Below are 22,509 nucleotides of genomic sequence, written 5' to 3'. Positions count from 1 at the left end.
GGGCCTAGAGACACCCTGCCCCAGAATCACAACTGATCTCTGGACTGCAGAGCTCAGTTCCCCTGGACGAATTGGCTACTGTGGAGGGGGGAGTCTATGGCATAATATACCCCGCTGAGGTCCCTCCAGAGGCTCTGTCCAGGAATTCCCCAGCCCAGAGTTGGCAACCCCACCTGGAGGTTAAGTCAAGTGGGAGCAGCCCCACTGGCGAGCTCGGGCCTCCCTGCCCGGCCCCTCGCGCGGGGAGGAAGAGCCAGCTGCCCGGGCAGTGCCCTCGGTGCCCCGCGCGGCTGGGGCCATGTGATCGCCTGGCACCGACGGGGTGGGTCTCGCAGCGCCGGCTCGCCCGGGGCGAGGGGCGCGGACGGGAAGCCCAGCCGGGGAAGCATGTGACGGAGCCCGAGCCGGACGCCACCTCGGAGGGCAGGAGGAAGAGCGGAGCAACGCCCAGCCCGCCGCGCTCGGCAAGGTGAAGGCCAGGTGGGGCGGCTCCGGCGGGGCTTGGGTCGCTGAGCCGAGGAGAGTCGACGCCAGGAGCCGAGGTAAGGGCTTGTGGCTCCGCGGGGAGAGGCCCGGCGGCCCTGGAGCGGAGAAGCGGCGGCCGCGGCCAGCCCTTTCCCACGCGGGCGTTTGGAGAGGCAGGTGACCTGGCAGCTGGAAGAGGAGGCGAGCGCTCCCTGTCCGCGGTGCTTTGGGAAGAGCTGGGGTTACCAGCCTCCAGGTGGGGCCTCCTGGAATTAATGCTTTATCTCCAGAGACTATAGAGCTCAGTTCGCCTGGAGGGGATGGCTGCTTTGGAGGGCGCCATTATACCCTGCCGAGGTCCCTCTCCAGACCCTGCCCTCCTTAGGATGCACCCTTAGATCTCCAGGAATTTCCAAAGCCAGACTTGGCAACCCTGCTAGAGCCCATTCACCCTTTGCCTGGACAGGCTGCCATTTTGCAGGCACACCTGGCAGGACATGCATCTCCAAGTGCCCTTTGCGGGAAACCTGTTGGTTCCATTCAAGTACTGGAACTCTTTGCGTCTTTGCACTAGGGTCTTGGAGCCAGCATTTTAATTGTGCGTCTGCAGCACAATCCCCCCCCCTTCTGATTTGTAGGTATAAGCCAGGAATGGAAGCCCCGTGCAAATCTGTACAGTGTCACAAGAATTTCCCCTTCGGTAAGAATTTTGCAAGAAAAGTTCCGTATTTCTGGAAGCTTGTGAAGTGTCCGATCTGTTCCTGTCCAGGTTTGGACGCCATAGGACTTGATCTGGAAGCCTGGTGTGTGTGCACGGGGCTGCCCTTAATGGGGCTTGTTTTCGGTCACAGCATCAGCTGCACAAATCTCCTGATGGGTAGTTGGTGGAGGTCAAGCATCTGATGTGCCGACTTGATGAGTTATCTGCTGTCAAACTGTACAGTGCGGTTGTTGTCCCAGGTGCCGCAAAAATGTCGTTGGTTTTGGTCTATTTGTTAGACTCACTTTGACTTCCATGCCATTTTACATTTTAGGATAGAGTGATAGTTCCCAATCTGGGGGCGACAATGTACCCTTGGGGAGGCAGAGCAGAGTTATTGCAAGTGGTCCATGAACCCATGTCCACTAAGCATCATCAGTTTGATCTCTTTGTTATTATGCATTTTCTCAATCAATGGATAAGAATAATGCAATTGTTATCATGTGGAGGGTCCATGATTTATTTATTTTTTTACATTAAAAATGGGTCTTCATACTTGAAAAGGCTGGGAGCCACTGGAATAGATGTTACATTGGTTAAAACATCATGAAAAGGTCTTCAGTTCTGATTTTATCCAGTTCCGAGCTCTTCTGTGTGAACTGAAGAACAAGGGTGAGGAGTTTGGGGGTGGGAAATCCAAGGTCTTGTCAAACTCACTAGATGGCTGTAGGATGCTCTCACATGGCAATATTGCTACAACCTCCTCAGAAGAAAAATAGGAGATAAGTGAAGAAATATCATGAGCCAGTCCTCCTCCGTCTACATTTGTAGGTTTAAAGGGAAGTTCTCGTCCCATTGATCCATTAGGGCACATCTGTAGTGGATGCTCTTTGGCAAAAGTTTGTTAGGTGAATGTTTCTTTATGGCTTCATTCTCATTCATATATAAGTTTCAACAATTGCTTTTTGCAAGGACAACCCCTTACCTTTGACCCTTGTCTCTGGGAACTCAAAATCCCATTTTTGCCTTGGGTGGCAGAGGGAGGGATCCTGGTTAAAATATTGTGAGTCTGAGTTGCTAGCATTGTCCCTACCCCACCCCCAAAGCTGCATCTCAGCATGGTGTGTGTGTGCATAGTTCTTCTCTCTGGCTCATGCTCATGAAAAGATCTGCGCCTGGATTCTTTGGTGCCGGGTGGTGTACAGGTAAGATTGATTGTGGGATAATGTGTGTGTGTGTGACATGCCATCGAGTCACCTCTGACCTATGGCGACCCTATGAATGAAAGACCTCCCAAACGGGATAATGTATATGTTTTTAATCTAAAGAACGCTCAACCGGCTGGCTTTTAAATCAGTGGAGGCAAAATTGCTGCCTGCCAACCGTGTAGCATGACTTGGCACACATGCACCTTCCTATTCTTTGCACTTTTAGACTGGTAGCAAAAAAGATGAGCTCTGTGGGCTCCCAAAAGCTCCATCATTTTTGCTATCATTCTAGAGGCCAGGTTGGCCTGATGGAAGGTAGACTGTTTTGGTCTGTCCTGTCTACACTGAGGTCAGGCAGGTGACCAGCATAACTGAAGTCTCTGCTGTCTCGCGATGGATAGTTACCAGACAGTAACCCTAAAAAACCCATCACCCAGACCACAGCCAATGCTAGCATCTCTACCCAATGCACCCTTTGGGCCATAATACCTGTAGGAAACGGCTCTTGCCCTTGTGGTTACAGGTTATCAGCACTGTAGGATTTTAGTTTCCCCTGGAATTCCTCTTCCAGCTGTGGTGCTCTTAATGGAGTACTCCCTTCTTTGAATTTAACTTCTTTCTTCTTGTGTCTTGGTGCCCTTAAGCCAGCCAGACTGAGTCTTCAGTCTGCAATATGTGGACGGTGACGCTGGCCTACTATATAGGGTTCTTGTAAGGATGACAGCAATGCAGTTGTGCAGATGTGCTTTGAACACTCTAAAATACAACTGGAATTGAGAGTTGTATATTTTGCTTTAGATTTCTGTTGCTTCTGTATAGTTGGCTTTCTAAGCCGAATTGAGTAGCCCAGCATGAGAGAAAATCAAGACCAGAAACAGTGAAAGAAACAAGCGCTGTAGGTTGTGAATGGCACCCTCCGTCTTTCAATGAATGGCAGGAGAGACAATCAAAGAGATTTCCAAATCCAGAGGGTTGCCTTGGGTGGGAAGTCAGGTGAAGGGTGGGCCTGGTAGGGGACTACTGCAGCTTCCAGCTTCTCTGCAGCAACCCTGCTTTTTCTCATTCTTTCTGTTTTTCATTCCACATGCTCCTAGGAGTCATATGATTCATTAGTGGACGCAGTTCTGACTGGTAGGACTGCAATACCCAAACCATGCCTTTCTCACCATTCTCCCAACTCCGTTCCTCCTACAGAAGAGCCTTTTCTAGTGCGGAGTTGCACCCTTCTGAGAGCCAAGCTACAAGTGACGCCTGACACGGGTTGGACACTTGTCAGCTTGCCTCAAGTTTTGATGGGAAATGTAGGCGTCCTGGTTTTACAGCTTGGCTCTCCATTACAGCTGCAAGACCAGGACACCTACATTTCCCATCAAAACTTGAGGCAAGCTGACAAGTGTCCAACCTGTGTCAGGCGTCACTTGTAGCTTGGCTCTGAGGCTATTGCCTTGAATGGGCTTAGAAAAGTGAGCGCTCAGGGACTGCAGTGTCGGTGTGTCCATTGCACTGATGCTATGGCACAGAGGGACTGCAAGACCTGTTAAGTAGCCCTGTGCCCCTGGCTTCAGGACGTGGGGTGCCTTTCCCAGGGGCTGGACCTCCAGCATTGGTTGCTACCCTCCAGGAGGTGCCTGGAGAGGTCCCAGAATTGTAACTTCTGCCCACTTCCCCTGGAGAAAAGGGCAGCTTTGGAAGGTGGACTCTTAAGATGTTATATCCTGCGGAGGTTCTGCCCAAACCCCACACTCTCCAAGTGCCACCTCCAGGAATTTCCTAGCCTGGCACTGCCAACCTATCTCCAGCAGTCCCTGGCCCTGTGATGGGCACGATCCAAAAAAATTAACGATCAAGCTGATCGTGGATCAGCGCCAGCGACGATCCCGATTTAACGACCCGCACCGAGCATCTCCCGTTCCCGATGCATGGATCGTGGATTGTGGATCGTGGAGGCAAAAGCGGAGGGGCGCCCCGCTGTTCCCAGCGATACAGGAATGGTGGGTGATGCCGGCGGCATCTGTGTTTGTGTTTGGCCGCCTGTGTTTGGCCGTCAGAGCTGCCTATCAGGGTTTGCAGGGATGAGATTGGAGTGTCCATGGCTACAGAACACCCCCTTCCCCCTCCCTCTCCTGGGTGTCTTCTCCCAACTGGTGACTGCTTTGCTGCTCCGTGGTTGGAAGGAAGCCCTGCTGGTCAAGGAAAGCTGGGCTTCCATTTGGGTTTCCAGGGCGACAGAAGGAGGGCAAACAGAGCTCAGGCATTCCCCTGGCTCCGTTGCCAGGGGAATAGATTGCTGGCGCCTGAGTGTCTGGATCCCCATTCTGAGCCCGATCGCCCCGATCCAGGCCACTCCTGATCGCTGGAACGTTGGCAGTGGATGATAACGATCCACCGGGTCACGATCGTGCGATCGCCATTATCGTGGGTTTTTTTCGATCGTAATGTGGATCGTGCCCATCTCTACCTGTGAGTCCTCAAAGCATATCTCTCTGCTTTAATTATGGGAGGGGCACCGAAGCGAGAGCAGCTTTCCCTCCTTCCCAGAAGGCAAAGCTAAACTGCCCTGGATCACTCTGAGAAACTGGATGGTTCCCAGCCCCCAAAGTGAGAGGAGTTCCTGGACATGGGGTTCCCTTTCCTCCCTCCGACGACTTTATTTTCAATTAATGGTAAGGCTCAATCATCTGAGCCCTGAAGGTTCTTTTTCACTAAATGAATGTTTTAAATAGTTGTGCAGAAAAAAAAACCCCTCTCTTAGGACACTGAAGCATAAAAATTCGCTCATGCCTGCAGAAAGTATGAAACAATACTTTTGTGATCTGTGCAGGTGTGTTCGCTCAGCTGCTAGCCGTGAGAATTAAATCTGGCCATTTGAATGCAAACCTGATTAATGATTACACCAGCTGAAGCAGGATGCAGGCTGTTTTATCAGTCCAAGCTAGGCGGACTTGGAGGGAGAGTTTGAACGGTTCATTTACGGGGGGGCAGGGAGGACCCTGGACATGCAGACTTAGAGAATTCCAGTTTTACAGCGTGTTGAAAAGACCACTCTTTGATACAGCTGAGGGCTGAGATTGGGGTTGCCAGCTCCAGGTTGGGAAATTCCTGGAGATTTCTGGGGTGGAGCTTGGAGAAGGTGGAGTTTTGGGGATGAGGCTATATAATGCATCCTCCAAAGCTACCATTTTCTCCAGGGTTACTGATCTTTCTAGTCTGGAGATCAGTTATAATTCCACGCCCCCATCTGGAGGTGGGCAACGCTAGCTGAGGCATACACATACATACATGTGACCTTTTCACCACTATATTATCCAGTGACATTTGAAAACTCCCATCAGAAAGATGGAAGATCCTCCATTGACAAACACTGTGTGCTTGATGCTGTCAGTTAAAGGGTTGCCAATCCCCTGATGGGGCCAGGAGATCTCCCAGAATTACAACTGACCTCCAGAGTATACCGATAAGTTTCCCTGAAGAAAATGGCTGCTTTGAAGGGTGGAGTCTATGGTGTTATACCCACATAAGGTCCCGCCTCTTTCCATACCTTCCTGTCCCCAGGCTCCACCCCGAAATCTTCCCGAATTTCCGAATTCCCACCCTGGAGCTGGCAACCAGGAATACAGAAGGTTTTCTGTGGCTCTTGCTCTTTGGTGGCTGTCTCATACCTGCAGGTCATTGTTTAATGGAGACTGTTTCTTTAAAACGTGTGTCTGCCACCCTCCACCATAACTGCCTGAGGCAGTTCACAGTGTTTGCATTCTGGTTAAAGCAACTCGTATAAACAGTGCAATCAGATTCAGAAACCAGCTGGGCTAGGTAAAAACTGAAAGTGAAAAACCTCAAAAGAATGTGCAGAACTGAAGACTTGAGTTGCCCATTTAAGGGGCACAGTTTGTAGCATGCGTATCCCCACAGCCACTGGAGAGGTGGGTCAACTGCCCAGTTTATAGGGGGGCTTCTGAACCCCCAGCCCCTTTGCCAGTTTCTCTTGCAAACTCTTCAAGAGGCCTGGACCCAGCTTCCGCCTGAATGAACTTCTGTGCCACCTTGAAAAGAGGGTGGGATGTAAAGATCACCAAACAATTCACTTTAAAAAGGTGAGGCAGAAGGCAGTTTTTTTTGCCGTGACAACAGGTTTATAAAAAGAGCCTGTACAGAGTTAATATGTGGTGGTGGGGTTGCCAGCCTCCAGGTGGTGGCTGGAGATCTCCCAAAATTGCAACTGATGTATAGAGGACAAAGATCTGTTCCCCTGGAGGATATGGCTGTTTTGGTGCGTGGAGTCTATAGCATTATACGCCATTGAGGTCCCTCCTTTCCCTAAACCCTTCCCTTCCCAGCCCCCCTCCCCAAATCTCCAGGAATTTCCCAACCTGGAGCTGGCAACCCTGGCCGGGGGAGAGTTCTGGCCCCCTCTCACTCATGGTCGTCTGTTAGATTTTGGATGAATAGCAAACTGCCAAGCAGTTTATTCCCAAACATCATTCTCAATGCAGTGCGGAGGGAGAGGAAGCCTCTAGCCTCAGCCTTATGTTGTCCTCTGCCTGCAGAGGTCACAGCCCCTTCTGTTGGTGGAATGCCTTGTAGCAGGGCTTCCTGAGTGCAGAGGCAGGGCTTTTTTTCAGCTGGAACGTGGTGGAACGGAGTTCCGGAACCTCTTGAAAATGGTCACATGGCTGGTGGCCCCGCCCCCTGATCTCCAGACACAGGGGAGTTTAGATGGCCCTCCGCGCCGCTCAGCGGTGCGGAGGGCAATCTAAACTCCCCTCTGTCTGTAGATCAGGGGGCGGGGCCACCAGCCATGTGACCATTTTCTCCGAGGGCAACCCACTGAGTTCCACCACCTCTTTTCCCAGAAAAAAAGCCCTGTGCAGAGGTATTAATATTTGCTCCCACCCACTCATTTTGCTTCCCGTCAGTCTTTACAGCACAATTAGTTCTTCGCCCAGCACATCTAAAGCATGGGGTAGCGGTTAGAGAGTGAGTGTCAGCCCAGGATCTTGGAGACCCAGTTTGTATCCCCGCTCTGTCATAGAAGCTTGTTGGGTGACCTTGGGCCAGTCGAACTCTCAGCCTAACCCACCTCACAGGGTTGTTGTGGGAATGAAATGGAGGAGAGCCGAACAGTGTAAGCCGCTTTGTGTCCCTACTTGGGAGAAAGGTATAAACAAAGACCTGTATTTCAATATCGTTGAAACATTCCCCAGTTTCAGTCCAGAGAAACGCATAGGCAAACTTCTTACAAGTATGGTTGAGTCTGACAGCAGTTTAAGGGCAGCCTCTTCTACGACATGGGACATAGCTCTGGACTGTTCCTCAACAGTCCGTTTTTTTCCCCTCTCAAACTGCAGGGCACGCTGATCGAGCATAAGTAGAAACAACTTCTCTTGATTTATAATAATGTTAATAATGGATGCATATTATTCTGTTCGCAGGTAGCTTTGACTTCATGTATATAAATGGAACAGCCCTGCTCCTATCTGTATTTTAATCTCATTTTGTATGGAGTCTCTGTATTTAAAATGTTACATTTTATATATGCCAGTAAAGGCTTGCTTGACTTGCTTGACTTGGAACAGCGTGATGTAGTGGTTAGAGTCCCAGGCTGGGTTTGAATTCCCACTCTGCCATGGAAGCTTGCAGTTTACCTTTGGGCCAATCTCATGCTCTCAGCCTAACCTACCTCACAGAATTATCTTGGAGATAACATGGAGATGGTGAGAATGTTGTGAGCCATTTTAGGTCCCTGTTGGGGAGAACAGTGGTGTATAAATGAGGTAAATAGATACATTAAATTTAAAAATAAATGTAGCAGAGGCACTAGAAATGAATTGGTAGCACTCTGTTAACACCTGTCTCTACTGATTGATTATTTGATTATATACCAGGAATTTAAACATTGCCAACATATTTCATCAAGTAAAAGTAGCTCCCATCAGGGCCCTTTTCACACTGCTTACCTGCTGCTGCAACGTTGTGAAATATCGCACAAAACTCTTGTGAGAAGATGCTATCTTCCACGGTTTTTGCGCGATATTTCGCGACGTTGCAGCAGGTAAGCAGTGTGAAAAGGGCCCTGGTAAAAGTAGTTCCCACGTCCCAGCTAATGGAGAGAGATTCGTCTTTGAATGCCCCCTCTTCAGTTTAGTTATGAGAAATGCAGGGGGCAAGGCCGTTTCCTCCCACTCCCCCCCAAGGACATTTTTAAAACATAACTTTTATTTGGATGTAGTATTTAAATTTGATAATACAAATGTTAATTTTAAAATATGAGGGGAAAGTCCTTAAAACTTGTCTCCTCCCATTCCACAAATGAAGCTCTTCAATATATCTCGAATGCTGCCCCCCACCCCGCCCATAGGATGTTCTGAACTAGTTTATTATATACAGAGTTATATTTTTCTGATTTAACCAGAAGCTTTATTCTGCCTGATTTCATTACTTCAGTAAATAAGCTGGAGAAAAAAATGCTCAGGAAATCAGCTGAGAGTCATGCTGAAATTCATTTTTCTATTCATCATCGGAGGCAGTATTTTGGTGGGACGCTGGCTCAACTCTGTGGTTTTAAAAATACAAAAGTCCATTAACTGCCTAGTATCCACACCATCTCCCTTAAATAGGAGGATACGGGAGGGAAATCTAATACTTAAAATGCCCAGTCTTATCTGAGAAACATGTCATCTGTCTCCGTCTACCTTCTGTATGTCTGGGGCTAATAATATAGCTACTCTTGGCACAGAGTGTTGGACAAGGCTCTGGGAAAACCAGATATAAATCCCCGCTTTGCCATGGAAGCTTGTTGCATGGCTTCGGGCCAGTCATAACGCTCTCAGCTTAATTTAGTCCCACAGGGTTGTTGTGAGAATAAAATAGAGGAGAAGAGAATGATGTAAGTCAGTTGTGTGTCTGTTGGGCGGTTATGAAGGTGGGTTATGAAATGAAGTAAATAAAAATATTTCATAGCGAAGGCATTCTGCAAATCAGGGTGTTTTTTGAGCCGGAACATTGTTCTGGCACCTCTTTAAAATACCCATGTGACTAGTGTCACATGGGTATTTTTAAAATGGCCTGTTTTGTCCATATTGGGCCTGAAAAGACCTGGATTGGACTGCTGCTGGGTGGGGAAGGGTTCCGATATGGCCTGGATCTGGGTCAAAATGGCCAGGATCAGGCTGCTGCCAGGCGGGAGAGGGTTTCTTCACCTGGAAGAGGCCCTTCCAGAACAACTCGGGGCTGATCCAGGCTGTTTTGGGCCCATTTTAGCCATTTTGGGCCCATTTAGGGCCCCAAACAGCCAGGATCAGGGACAAAATGGCCCAGATTGGGCCACTGTTGAGAAGAGGAGGGTTCCCCCACCTGGCAGCAGCCCGATCCTGGCCATTTTGGGCCCCTTTTAGCCATTTTGGGCCCAATTGGGGCCCAAGATGGCCGGGATCGGGCCTCTGCCGGGTGGAGGAACACTTCCCCCATCTCTTTCCTCAGAAAAAAAGCCCTGCTGCAAATCATAGGAGGCTGTTGATTAAGATAATGATGGGGCTGGAACATCTTTTCTGTGGGAAAATGGTAAAAAATCTGGGGCTTTTCAGTTGAGAAGAAAGGTGATTAAGGGCAAGGGGTCATGGTAGTAGTTTATAGAATTACAAGCAGGGAACCCACAAGACTTATGTGAGGCATTTCATTTTTTGTTACCCTGCTATTTCTTCTTTCCCTCTCCTGGCAACCCTCATACCTCACCTTTCCCTGCTTCCTTCTCTCCTTTTATATGCCTTCAATCTTCAGCTATATTTATTATTTATTTATTTCAGTTTTACCCCACATTTCTCCACAATGGGGACTTGAAGCAAGTTACATCATTCCTTTTTCTTGTATTTCATCCTCACGACAACCTTGTGAGGTAAATTACCTTGTGAGGTAAACCTTGTGAGGTAAATACAGCCCGTAAAATCCACAACAACCATCTTGTGAGGTAAGTTAGGCTGAGAATATGTAACTGGCCTAAGGTCATCCAGTGAGCTTCCACAGCAGAGTGGGGATTCAAATTTGGGTCTCCCAGATCCTAGTCTGAAACTCTAACCACTACACCACACTGGCTTTCACATGGTGGCTGCTGAGGAACAGTTGCAAGCAGCTGGGTGTGGATGACTCATGCAAGTTGTGTTGTATTATGTTACCTGGCCTGGTAATTGCTGCAAGGCCTGGCCCCAATGAGTCCTTTCTCGAAGGCTAAAACAGCCCTTCCCTTGCCTTTTACTAACAGAAACTGAAGCTTGAAGGCTGACAATGCTGTTGGCTGTTGTGGTTGCATAGCAACGGCCATTGAGAGGGCATTCATTTCTTAAAGCCACAGGTGCTACTTCTATTAATTGGTGGGGGTTAACACCCTAATATAATTTTTTTAGAATTCTGATTTTTCTGCAAACTCAAAGCACTTTTCAGATTCTAGAAAGAAGTCTTATCTGTTCATGGCTCCAGTCTCTGGATTTAAGTATCCACAGATTTGGACATGTTGAGAATTAGATAAATAGATGCATGGGGTGGAGACAGTGGATAGAGCCTGAGATCATCTTTGGAATTCTGATAGATGGTGGGTACAATCACACAGTGGCTAATGTAGGTGGCAGAGCCAGCCACAAAATGTCAGAGAAATAAGTTATGCCTAACTCGTATCCCTTCAGCATTTCAGACAGACACTCAGTTTAATGGGATGTCGTTTAAAATTAACATATCGTTTAAAAATGTTTTCTTGCAAACACATAAAGCTTACATATTGAAGTAGCTGAGAAACTCATATCTGGTGGTATCTTCATTTTGTGAACATCTAATACACTTATGCGAAAGAAAAAAGGAAAAAATGGCTCCTCGGTTCTTTTCCACTTTAGATTAGCTCTTCTCTTACCTGCCCAGCAATTTTCAGCCTGCACTGTTTTTTGTAACATTGATAGTTGGTACTGATGGGATGAACTCATTGCACACGTAATGTAAGAGAGAGATTTTGATATGAACATAAATGGGTTTTTAAAAGTTACCAAAAGTTGATGTAGTGATGTTATTATCAACTTCCACCTGAATTATAAAAAATATATCCAAAATGGAAAGATCTGGTAACTTCAGTAGAAATTCCACTTAGGAGCATTAAGCATTTTAGCCATGTGGCCCGGACATGTTTAGTCAAAATCAAGTCCCACTGTGTTTTTAGAATATCACCCCACAGTATTCCCCATTAGTATTCTCTATTCTCCAAAATTGCCGAAACAGGCCCGAAACGGCCAGGATCGGGCTCGAAACGGTCCAGATTGGGCCCGAATTGGTCTGTAATCGGCCACTGCCATGTGGGGGAGCCATCCCCCACCCGGTAGCAACCCGATCCTGGCTGTTTTGGACCCAAAATGTCCGAAAAGGGTCCAAAATGGCCCACGATCAGGCCCAAATCAGCCTGGAATGGGCTGCTGCCACAAGTGGGGGTGCTCCCCCACTCGGCAGCGGTCTGTTCCAGGCTGTTTCCCCACCCTCCCGCCACATGTGCTTCCCCTGGAGCAGGCTTACTTTTGCTCCAGGGGAACTGATCTCCATCTGGAGATCAGGGGGTGGGGCCACCACACATAAAGAGGTGCCGGAACACCGTTCCTGAGCGTTCTGGCAGAAAAAAAGCACTGGTTTCCACCCAGAGGGAAATGGAACAATCTGAGCTACAGAGGGTTTGGATACATTTGACACCCAACAGCTTTTGAGTTGTAAATTCACACACCCTTTGGCCAAAGGAGGGAGTGGGCTGTTTAGGCTGACAAACATGACCATTTTTGTTGTGATGCTAGCTTGTATCTAGTGACTTGCTATTTTGAGTACGTGGGTGCAAAACCAGTTTCTGGCCAGTTGGCATAAGCTGTTGATAGATTTGTTGTTCTGTCAAACGAGTTTCTGAGTTCTGATAATGCTTGGATTTCCAAACAGCTTTCGGCAGAGTCAGATACCAGAAAACTTCTCAGGTAAGTTTGCACCTGCAGGGTACAAGGCCAGGGGCAGAGGTTGGCACCCGCTGTAACTTACCCCCCCCCCCACACACACACACCCCAGTGGGGACTGCCACTGCTTCCTCCCCTCAGTCAGTTCACCTGCTTCATCCTGTGTCCCACAGGGAGAAAGTGGGTAAGGAACAAGTGAGCGGGCTTAAGGTTGCCAGGTCCCCTGACCATTCCAGTGTGTGTGTGGGGGGGGGGGCCTCACTTGAAAACTGGAAGCAACAGGGTCTCATTAGGGCCAAAGTCAGCCCCAAACTTAGACTGGGGAGAAAGGGAACACACCCATCACCCCCTTCCATATTGGTGCCCACAGCCAGTATTAAGCCCACCCACCCAGTTTAAGTGGGAGTGTCTCCTTTTTGGCCCTCAAATATGTGTGTATTATTGTAGCCTGACTTTTACAGGCAGCAAACAGCCCTCTTTCTCTTTTTCTCTGGTTGCCTCTGTCTGCAACCAATGCTGGATGGAACAAGCCGGGAGGTGTCACATCAGCAGACTTTCTTGGCAGACCTTTGGGATTCTTTACTGGCATCCCCTCAAATGCCTTTTTACTCAGCCAGCTTCCTGCAGACAAAGCGTCTGAAGTACTTTTTAATGCTGCAAAGAAATCCACCCAAGTTTTAAAACGTCCGGTATATTATCTGAAGCAGACTCCTTCAGCCATTTCCTTTAAGTCGGGAACCATGTAGAGACTAGAGCCCTTCATGCTGTTGTGCTGTTGTCCCAGCCCTGTGTGGGAAGCTTGGTAACTGCAAATGTGTACCAGTTGAGGGTACAGTGGGAGATAGTGTGTGTGTTTGGGGGGGGGCATTGCTGGATGTGAATTTCTGTCTTCCTCCTTACAGCACTTTCCCCACTGTAACGAACAGGTCACAAGCTGTGACTATTGAGTTTTGGTGCTAGCTGGTTTTGGGGTGCTGAGGTCAGTTGCTTCTGGGTGTTTTGGCCTCTCTTTTGCTCTGTTTGAATAGTTTGCGGTTTTAGGAATTTGTTTTTTAAAATGGTTTTCTTATTAGCCACTTTGGCTAGGTCTGTTTGGCAGAATGGGTGGGACAGCAGTTTCCTAAATAAAGAGCCTTTCAGAGAGGGCCGGCTCCCTTGGCTCCCCCAGTTCCCCCAATGCTCCTTTAGGTCAAAAAATATTCTCTCCTTCCTGGCGCTCTTCAGGTATTGAAGTTGGCCTGAGACATAGAGTTATTAAGAAGAATTCGCTTTCCTTTTTATCCTGAAATCCAACAATCCTTTTATCTCCCCCTAATTAGAAATTTGGAATCCATTTCTAATTCCATTTCGATCAAAGAGAAAGTTGCAAAAAGGAGCGGCTGGAAGGGAATTTCTACAGAATTTCACTCTGTAGATGCTCAGAGGCAGGCAGCATCTTCCCAAACTTTCCTAGAGTACCACCCTGTGGTGAATAACACAAAACAACTGCAAGGGCCAAAGGGCCAAGAGTGTGTATTGATTTCTTTTCAAAGAGAAATCCCTAATTTAAAAGAGAGAAAAAGAACAAGAGGAATCAGTGGTTGTATCTAAAAAATGGAATTTCAGAAAAAGAAATTTCACTCCCCTCTCTGGAGGTCAGAGCGCAAAGATATAAAGTAGGGAAGGTTGAGCCACTTTGGATTTAAAAAAACAGCCCTTTCTGTGCAAAGTGGTCAGAAACATAACTGGGCCGATTCCAGACGGCCCTCTGCATTCCGAAACGTCGCGCGTCGTCGCGTGGAAAACGCGAAATATTGCGTTTTCTCGCGCGAGTTTTGCGCGACCTCGTGCAAAACTCGCGCGAGAAAACGCGATATTTCGCGTTTTCCGTGCAACAACGCGTGACGTTTCGGAATGCAGAGGGCCGTCTGGAATCAGCCCTGGTCTCTAAGGTGTCACTGGACTCAAATCTTGTTCTACCACAGACCCACACTGCTACCCATCTACACTAGGAAGGCTATGTTATAGATGGTAGTAGGGCAGACTGGTCAGCACATGGGGGTGGCTGTGAGATAAAAAGCGGATCCTTTCTGCTAGGTAAAAGCCATTTTGCTTAACAAGAAATAGAGTTTATAAGTATGTAGGCATAATGGTTTCAGAGTAATTTAAAACATATTGGTTTCAAAATGGTTCATAAGCTTGGTAGTTGCAAATGAGGTATAGGTCCTTAAATGTTTATTCAACAGACCCAGTCACAAAGACTGATTTTCCACACAGCTGCCAGTTAGGATAAAAATAATAAACAGACTCAGCCACAAAGCCTTATTTCCCTCAGTTGCCTCGTAGGCTGATTTCATTTACAAAGTCAAACACACAGGCTTCTTCCCTCAGCTGTTCATCTCTCTCTGTTCTCACCACACAGACTTCCACATAGACTTGCTGAACTAGACAGACTAAACTTTTCCTCAGCACTCTGACTGAATTCTAGTTCATTTCCCTCAGCTCTCTGACTGATGCAGTTTCCACACGCTGTTAATGTTGCGAAACACCACGCAAAACTCACGGAACGCTAGCGTCTTCATGGTGCGATTTCTGACATCATCAGAAGGTTGGCAGTAGAGAGGGAAAGACTTTACCTAGACCAAGATATTTAGAGAACTAGTTTCTTCTATATGTTCCTGCCCATCTAGTGTGATCATCTTTGGTCCTATTTAGCCTCCCTCTCTTTCAGAGATCAGATAGGTCACAGCTTTTCAGCTGCAGCACACCAACTTTGGAATGTTGCCCCAGTCTAGTACCAGATTTATTATCCTTCCAGTTGTTACCCAAAGGGCACCCATGTCAGTGGATGCACATACAGGTGTCATTACTAGACATGGGCACGAACAGAAAAAAAACCCGAACATGGTGTTTGTTGTTCCTTGCCATCCATGAACAACCAACAATGAACACTGACGAACATGATCCTGTCACGAACATGTTTGTTGTTCAATGGGGACAGCAGGCGCTCCTCCAGCCATCAAGATCCCTACCACACCACTCCCAGAAACCCTACCTGAGCAGGCAGCAGGAAATGTACCAATAATAAATAATAGCTTGGCCCCAGAGCCTGGCAGCAGCCCTGGAACCTGAAGGGGTAGATCCCTACCACACCACTCCCCAAACCCTACCTGAGCAGGCAGCAGGAAATGTAACAATAATAAATAATAGCTTGGCCCCAGAGCTTGGCAGCAGCCCTGGAAGTTGAAGAGGTAGCTCCCTATCCCACCACACACAAAGAAAATTCAAGCTCCAATGCACTCTCCCTGTCTCTCTCTCAAAATGCCAACAGCAACTCTCTCTCCCTCACTGTCTGCAAAACCAGAACTGGGAGCCCCCCTGCCCCCTGCTCTTTGCTTCCTTGTAACAAATTTGGAGCTCCACACTTGAAAGGAAGACCTGCCTATCAAGCTAAATTGGGCTTAGATTGAGGTTTCCAGGGCAACAGCAGGAGTTCAGACACAGTTCAGACAATCCCTGCCTACATTCCCAAGGGACTTGATTGCAGGTGCCAGACCATCTGGCTTGACGAACAGCAATGAAGAAGGCTTGCAACGACCACCTGTTCGTTTAGAATGGAGCCTCACGAACAGCTTGTTCACGAACAGCTAATTGGGCTGTTTGTGGCTTTTTAAAGTTCATATCGCTGTTCGTGCCCATCTCTAGTCATTACATGACATCCTTTCATTTTGTGCCAGTGGAGGAAGAGGGTCTGGGATGGAAAACCCAAAGTGGGAGGGGTCACAAGGGATCTCTTTTAATATCCTTCCCCCTGCCTAATGGAATTGAGTGAGTTGGGAATGCACTTTGTATTGCTGGGCTCACAGTAGACCTCACATCCTGTATATTGTGGCGTATGTTAAAAATCTGAAAAGCTTCCTGGCAAAAACCCAGCTTTTACTTTGGAAATTGAAAGAAATGGTTCTGAAATAACACCTCTGCTCATGACTTGTTTGACGCAATTGCATGACTTTTGTTGCTGATTTTTCAGGGGCTTAGCCTTCTAAAGATGGGGAGGAAACTGGATCTGTCCAAACTGACAGACGAAGAAGCCAAACATGTCTGGGAAGTGATTCACCGGGACTTTGATCTACGCAAGAAAGAAGAAGAACGTTTAGAGTAAGTATCTGTAAATTAGAATTTGATTCTTCCCAGGAAGGACATATGCAGACCATGAAGGGCGGAGGGGGTCTTCAGTAGTTGTGGTTTTTAAGCTATTTCCACTTATATTGTACCACTCGTGCTAAATACATAATTTTTAGCTACTGAAAACAAGGTTCTGAGGTTCCCACCTGGGAAGGGGATTCCCTGTCCCTGGCTCCTGTCTTCCACTGTCACTCCAGTGGGAAAGATTTTTAAAAAATCGTTGTCATGTGACAGCATGATATCACTTCCAGAGAAAACCTGGAAGTGACATCAATCCATTTTAGGAATCTCTGGAAACTATGGTAAAACCATAGTTTCTGGTGATTCCTAGAGCAGGCTGACATCACTTCTGGATTCCTAGAGCAGGCTGACATCACTTCTGGATTTTTCCCAGAAGTGATGTCATACCTTCAACCAGAGACATCCACCATTTGTCCCCTTTGGACTCCCACCAGTGGCAACTCTAACTGAAAAGGTCATGGGTTGTAATCTAAATGGTTGTCATCACATCATTTGCTATCTTTTTGTAATACTGTGGTTTTATTGAAACTAAAAATGTGCTAATATTTTATTAAGCAAATTCTTTTATGCCACAAATAGGTGTCATATTAAATCTTTCACGACAAACTCAAACCAGTCTTAACTGCTGGGGGGAGGTGACTTTTTCCTCTGTCTGATTGTAGCCCTTTTCCTTTGTTATAATTTATAAATGAACTCTGTGTGAACTAAGCATGCTGTTCTTTGAGTTATGTTTGTTTATTGGTCACATATGGGTTAGTTGGAGCAAGGGTTGCCAACTCTGAGTTGGGCAATTCCTGAAGAATTGGGAGTGGAACCTGGGGAAGGTGAGTTTTAGATAGGGGAGGGACCTCAGCAGGATATAATGCCATAGAATCCACCCTCCAAAGCCGCCATTTTATCCAGGGGAACTGATCTCTGTCACCTGGAGATCAGTTGTAATTTCAGAGGATCTCCAGCCACCACTGGATCCAAACTATGGTATTCCCCATTGCCATGTATGGATGTGAAAGTTGGATGGTAAAGTTGGATGGTACCATGGACAGCCAAAAAGACAAGTAAGTGGGTGCTAGATCAAACCAAGACGGAATTCTCCCTAGAAGCTAAAATGACAAAACTGGGGCTATCGTACTTTGGTCACATCATGAGAAGACAAGATTCTCTGGAAAAGTCAATAATGCTGAGAAAAGTGGAAGGCAGCAGGAAAAGAGGAAGACCTAAAACGAGGTGGCTTGACTCAATAAAAGAGGCCACGTCCTCCAGTTTGCAGGATCTGAGTAGGTCTGTTAGAGAGAAAACGTTTTGGAGGTCTTTCATTCATAGGGTCGCTATAGGTCGGAAATGACTTGACGGCACATAACACACACCAGCCACCACCTGGAGGATGGCAACCCTTGCTGGAGCTAGCTTTTAGAGCGATACCCTGCTTTTCCACCAAAAATGCTCGGTGCAGTTTACAGAGGGTTCCCATCCATGCAGTTTACAGCTTTAGCTGAAGAATGATCCCTTTAGACCATGTTTTTGCCTGTTTCTGTAACACTATTGATGCCTTTGGGCACATACTGCGCAATCCTAACAACACTTTCCTGTGAGTAAACTCTGTTGAATAAAACAGGACTTATTTCTGTGTAGACCTGCTTAGGACTGCTCTCTTTTGGAGCATGCCAAAGTAGGTATGCTCAGAGATAAGTGCCATTTTATTCTATGGAGCTCACTCCCAGGGAAGTGTTCTTTGGATTGCAGTTTTCTTAGGATACATTCTCATAGGTCATTTCAAATGGCCATTTGCTTGTTTAATGTGGGATAATGTTGAGGAGGTGGCCTTTAAGACAGTATTGTTTTCTTACAAGTGGTCTTTCCAGTGTATCTATTCAACAGGAGACCAGAAGAATTATAACTTTGTTTTCTTTTTTTGTTTGTTTGAGTTTGTAGAGAGGGAAGCAACCTAAATAGCAAAGACTAACCTAAGTTTGTCAGAGCTAAGCAGGGTTAGCCATGGCCAGTACTTTGATGGGTGTCCTCCAAGGAAAACCAGGGCTGCGGTGCAGAAGAAGGCAATGGCAAACCACCTCTGCTCATCTCTTGCCTTGAAAACACCATGTGGTGATACTTCAGGGGCCACCATAAGTTGTTTGTGACTTGACAGCACTTTGTTGTTATTATTTTCTGGAGATGAAGTTAACAACATGTAGAAAGGCAGCAGGAACAGAAGCATTTGTCCTTTGCACATGGCTACACAATCATTGGAACAGTCCTTAGAAGAGGTATACTCTGCTAAGACTACTGAAGTCAGTCGGCTTAGGAGGCTATAACTCTGGTCAGGACTGCACTGTAAAGGCCCTGTCTCAGAAAGCAAACTTAAGCCGGTCTACTCAGAAGTAATGCAATCCTAAGCAGAGTTACTCCAGTCTAAACCCATTGATTTCAGTGAGCTTAGACTGGAGTAACTCTGCTTAGGATTGCAGTGTTAACATTGCAACCTCGTATCGCTGTCTGTGCTGCTCCTCATCTACCTGAAGATGTCAGAGCACAGCAGTCGTTTTATTTTCACAGGTTAGGAAGTGATCTGAGGTCACCTGCTAAATTTAATAGCTACAACATCACATTCATCTCTCATCTCCCCCGGCCAGCAGAGCAGTTACGTAAAATTTTGCATACCATAAATATTTTTCCTTTCTAAAAATAAATTTACTTACATTGAAATAATTCACTAAAATATTTTCAAGTTCGATTGGTTTTACTGTTGGAGGCATATAAAGAAATAGACAGAGAGGTCAAAACAGCCCTGGAAAGGAGCCCTGTCTCCCATTCCCTCAACAGAGTGGGGCAGAAGGAAGAAGAACAGGCTCATGGCAACTCCTGCTTGCCATTGTCTGCTTGTCTTGGGTGGCGGCTGCCAGCTTGTGGCAGTAGCTCATGCCCACCTCTCACAAGATGGGGGCTACTGGCTCACGGTGAAAGCACTGGAAACTCCTACCTACAATGGAAGCAGTGAAAACTCTTCCTCACTTTACCTGATGTACAGTTAGGGTTGCCAGACGATTACTGGCACCTGACAAGAGTTTTTTTGAGGGGGGATGTATTAATTGGTGTCACTCTGACACTGTGACAGCACTTCCAGTGTGAACCTGGAAGTGACATCATCATCCTGGGGCAATGTTCTAGGATTCCACTGAAACTCTACAGAGTTTATTTTATTTATTATTTATTATTTTGATTTAGAAACTGCCCATCCTCAGGGGCTCTCGGCAATGAACAACAGTTAAAAACAAGAAAACAATAATTCTAAAATCAACATACAACAAACAATAATAAAATAAATTAACCAAATACATTAAGGGGATCAGAGGTGTAGAGTGAGAGGTCTCCTGCCAAAGGGGGACACAATCTAGGCGGGGGGCATAGGCTTGGGGTGGTGACTTGCATCTACCTTTCACATGATGGGAGATGCTGGCGGGGGCCGCTGTCTTGTGGTGGTGGCAGTTTCCTTGTTTGTGGCTGCCCTGTGGCTGTTGGTCCACTGGGACTTTTTCTAGTGGCTTTAATGGCCAGTATGCCTCTATCTCTGTGTTTCAGTCTCTAACTCTGAAATCAATGGGACTGAAGTTCATACCCATTACCTTTTTCCTCAGTATTTGAAGTCCAGAATTTTATTCTTCTCGGTACAGAATTTGGGGGCACTTGGGTATATAGTGAATCCTTTTTTTGGCTCAGTTCTGCCAAAATGGTATCACGGCACTGGAATCCAGTATGAATGCCTCAAAATATCTGGAACACTGGAAGAGTGAGAAGAAGCAGCTGGTCAGCTGGAGAGCAAATGGACTTTTTGTAAGGTTAAGAACCAATTAGCATGACGGGATTTGATGTTTTTACCAGACAGAACAAGCTCCCCTACCATTAACACAAATCTATGTTTAAAAAAAAATCTGGGCTGTATCTTAAACTAAAACAAGGATATGAAAAAAAAGAGTACATTCCTTGGGTAGAGAGGTAGGAAACTAATTTGTTCCTGTTAAAGGAATTATTTATTTTGAGGGATGAGGCAGAAGGTGAATCACCAAGAAGGGAGGCTCCTTCAAAGAGTACATTAATGGCTTTATAGTATCCATAATCAGAAAAAAAAATATTTTCCTATGGCCCTGGTGAGCAGATTGTACTATGAGTTGTCCAGCAGGAGCAACTTTTTTTTTTTAAAACACTTTTATAAAGGAACTACCTTTTCAGCACATGAGATTTGGCTGATTTGCAAAACCTCAGGTTTAGCAATGCAGGTTTAGCGACTCAATGAACTGTTCATATTGCATGTTCCGTTTATTCCAGGTCCTCTCACAGTGGCTCTGCTTGAACCTGGATTTTCCTGGAAGGCAGCAATTAGCTATAGAACTGCTCTGGCAGCCCGGAACCATTTTGGCCATGAGAAAATCCAGCCGCCTCCTTTCCTCCATGAATCCTCCCAGATTCTTTCTGGGAGAGCCAGCTTTTATTATACATTGTGCCCATGGCAGCAGAACTAGAACGCCTTTGGGATGCTTGTGAAATTTGCTCCCTTATTGCCTTAGGCCTTCCTCAGCACCTCTCACCATCCTCTGCCTCTCTTGTTCCTCATGATCTGGACTCTCTCCACATTTCTTTGTCACTAGCATCTTGTTTCCAATGCAGCCTCTGGCTTTCCTGTCCAACTCATGATCTGATTCATTGGAATTCAACCTGTCATCTGGTGGAGGAATTAATCAGCCCTAACTGTAAATGGTGGTTTCTTAATGTGCTGATCCTAACCTTAATGGTTTATTAATCCTTCATGTTAGGAATTGCCTTTACCCTTATTCTGCAAAGGTTAAGGAAAAGTTCTCATATTAATTTCCCAATGAACTTTTCTAGGTAAACCACTAGAAGGACATGTATCACTGCAGTCACAACTAGAGATGGGCACGAACAGAAAAAACCCTGAACATGATGTTCGTTCTTCGTTGCCATCCACGAACAGGGACTCACAAACAACCACAAACATGGCCCTGTTCACGAATATGTTCATGGTTGGCTGTTCATGGGGGCCAGCAGGCTCTCCTCCAGCCATCATCCAAGTTTGGTCAAGATCCCTACTGGACCACTCCCAGAAACCTGACCTGAGCAGGCAGCAGGAAAGGTACCAATAATAAATAATAGCTTGGCCCCAGAGCCTGGCAGCAGCCCTGGAACTTGAAGGGATAGATCCCTATCCCAACACACACAAAGAAAATTCAAGCTCCAATGCACTCTCTTTATCAAAATGCCAACAGCGGCTGTCTCTCCACTGTCTACAAAGCCAGAGCTGGGAGTCCCCCTCCCCCCTGCTCTTTGCTCCCTTGTTGTAACAAATTTGGAGCTCCACACTTGAAAGGAAGACCTGCCTATCAAGCTAAATTGGGCTTAGATTGGGGTTTCCAGGGCAACAGCAGGAGTTCAGACAGAGTTCAGACAATCCCTGCCTAAGTTGCCAAGGGAATTGATTGCAGGTGCCAGACTGTCTGGCTTGATGAACAGCAATGAAGGAGGCTTGCAATGACCACCTGTTTGTTTAGAATGGGGCCTCATGAACAGCTTGTTCGTGAACAGCAGATCGGGCTGTTCATGGCTTTTTTTGGTTCATATTGCTGTTTGTGCCCATCTCTAGTCACAACTGCAGAGCCAACTCTTAAAATATGTCATGTGCCATTTAGGTGAGGTTTGGAGTTCTCCAGACAACTGATCTCCAGACTACAGAGATTAGTCCCCCTGAAGAAAATGGCATTTCAGAGGGTGGACTCTATGGCATACCCTAGATTCTCAATGAAATCCCTCCCCAAATTCTCCCTTCCACTGCCACCATCCCCATATCTACAGGAATTACCCAGGCCGCACCAGGTGCTTTCTTCCTCATACCCCCTGCAAAGTCATTGGTTTGCCTACAGTCATACGGAGAAAAGTCACACCAGGATCTGTTCAGAGCCATAGCAGTTCCCGTAATTAGAGAGCTAAGAAGAAG

The 22,509-nt window shown here is 46.7% G+C and overlaps 1 protein-coding gene across 2 annotated transcripts in view; it reads left to right on the top strand.

Moving 5' to 3' along the window:
* The first annotated feature begins 387 nt into the window (after positions 1-387).
* MLPH (melanophilin) overlaps positions 388-22,509 on the top strand; it is a 96,064-nt gene continuing 73,942 nt past the window's right edge. For both annotated transcript variants that reach the window (XM_054995832.1, XM_054995825.1), the window contains exons 1-2: positions 388-542; positions 16,336-16,463. In XM_054995832.1, coding sequence (XP_054851807.1) covers positions 16,354-16,463 — 110 coding nt within the window. In that variant the 5' untranslated portion in view covers positions 388-542; positions 16,336-16,353. The remainder of the gene's footprint in view (positions 543-16,335; positions 16,464-22,509) is intronic.

This window comes from Eublepharis macularius, chromosome 1, assembly GCF_028583425.1.
Source record: "Eublepharis macularius isolate TG4126 chromosome 1, MPM_Emac_v1.0, whole genome shotgun sequence".
Lineage (NCBI taxonomy): Eukaryota > Metazoa > Chordata > Lepidosauria > Squamata > Eublepharidae > Eublepharis > Eublepharis macularius.
This window is presented reverse-complemented; position numbering and strand designations above follow the sequence as displayed.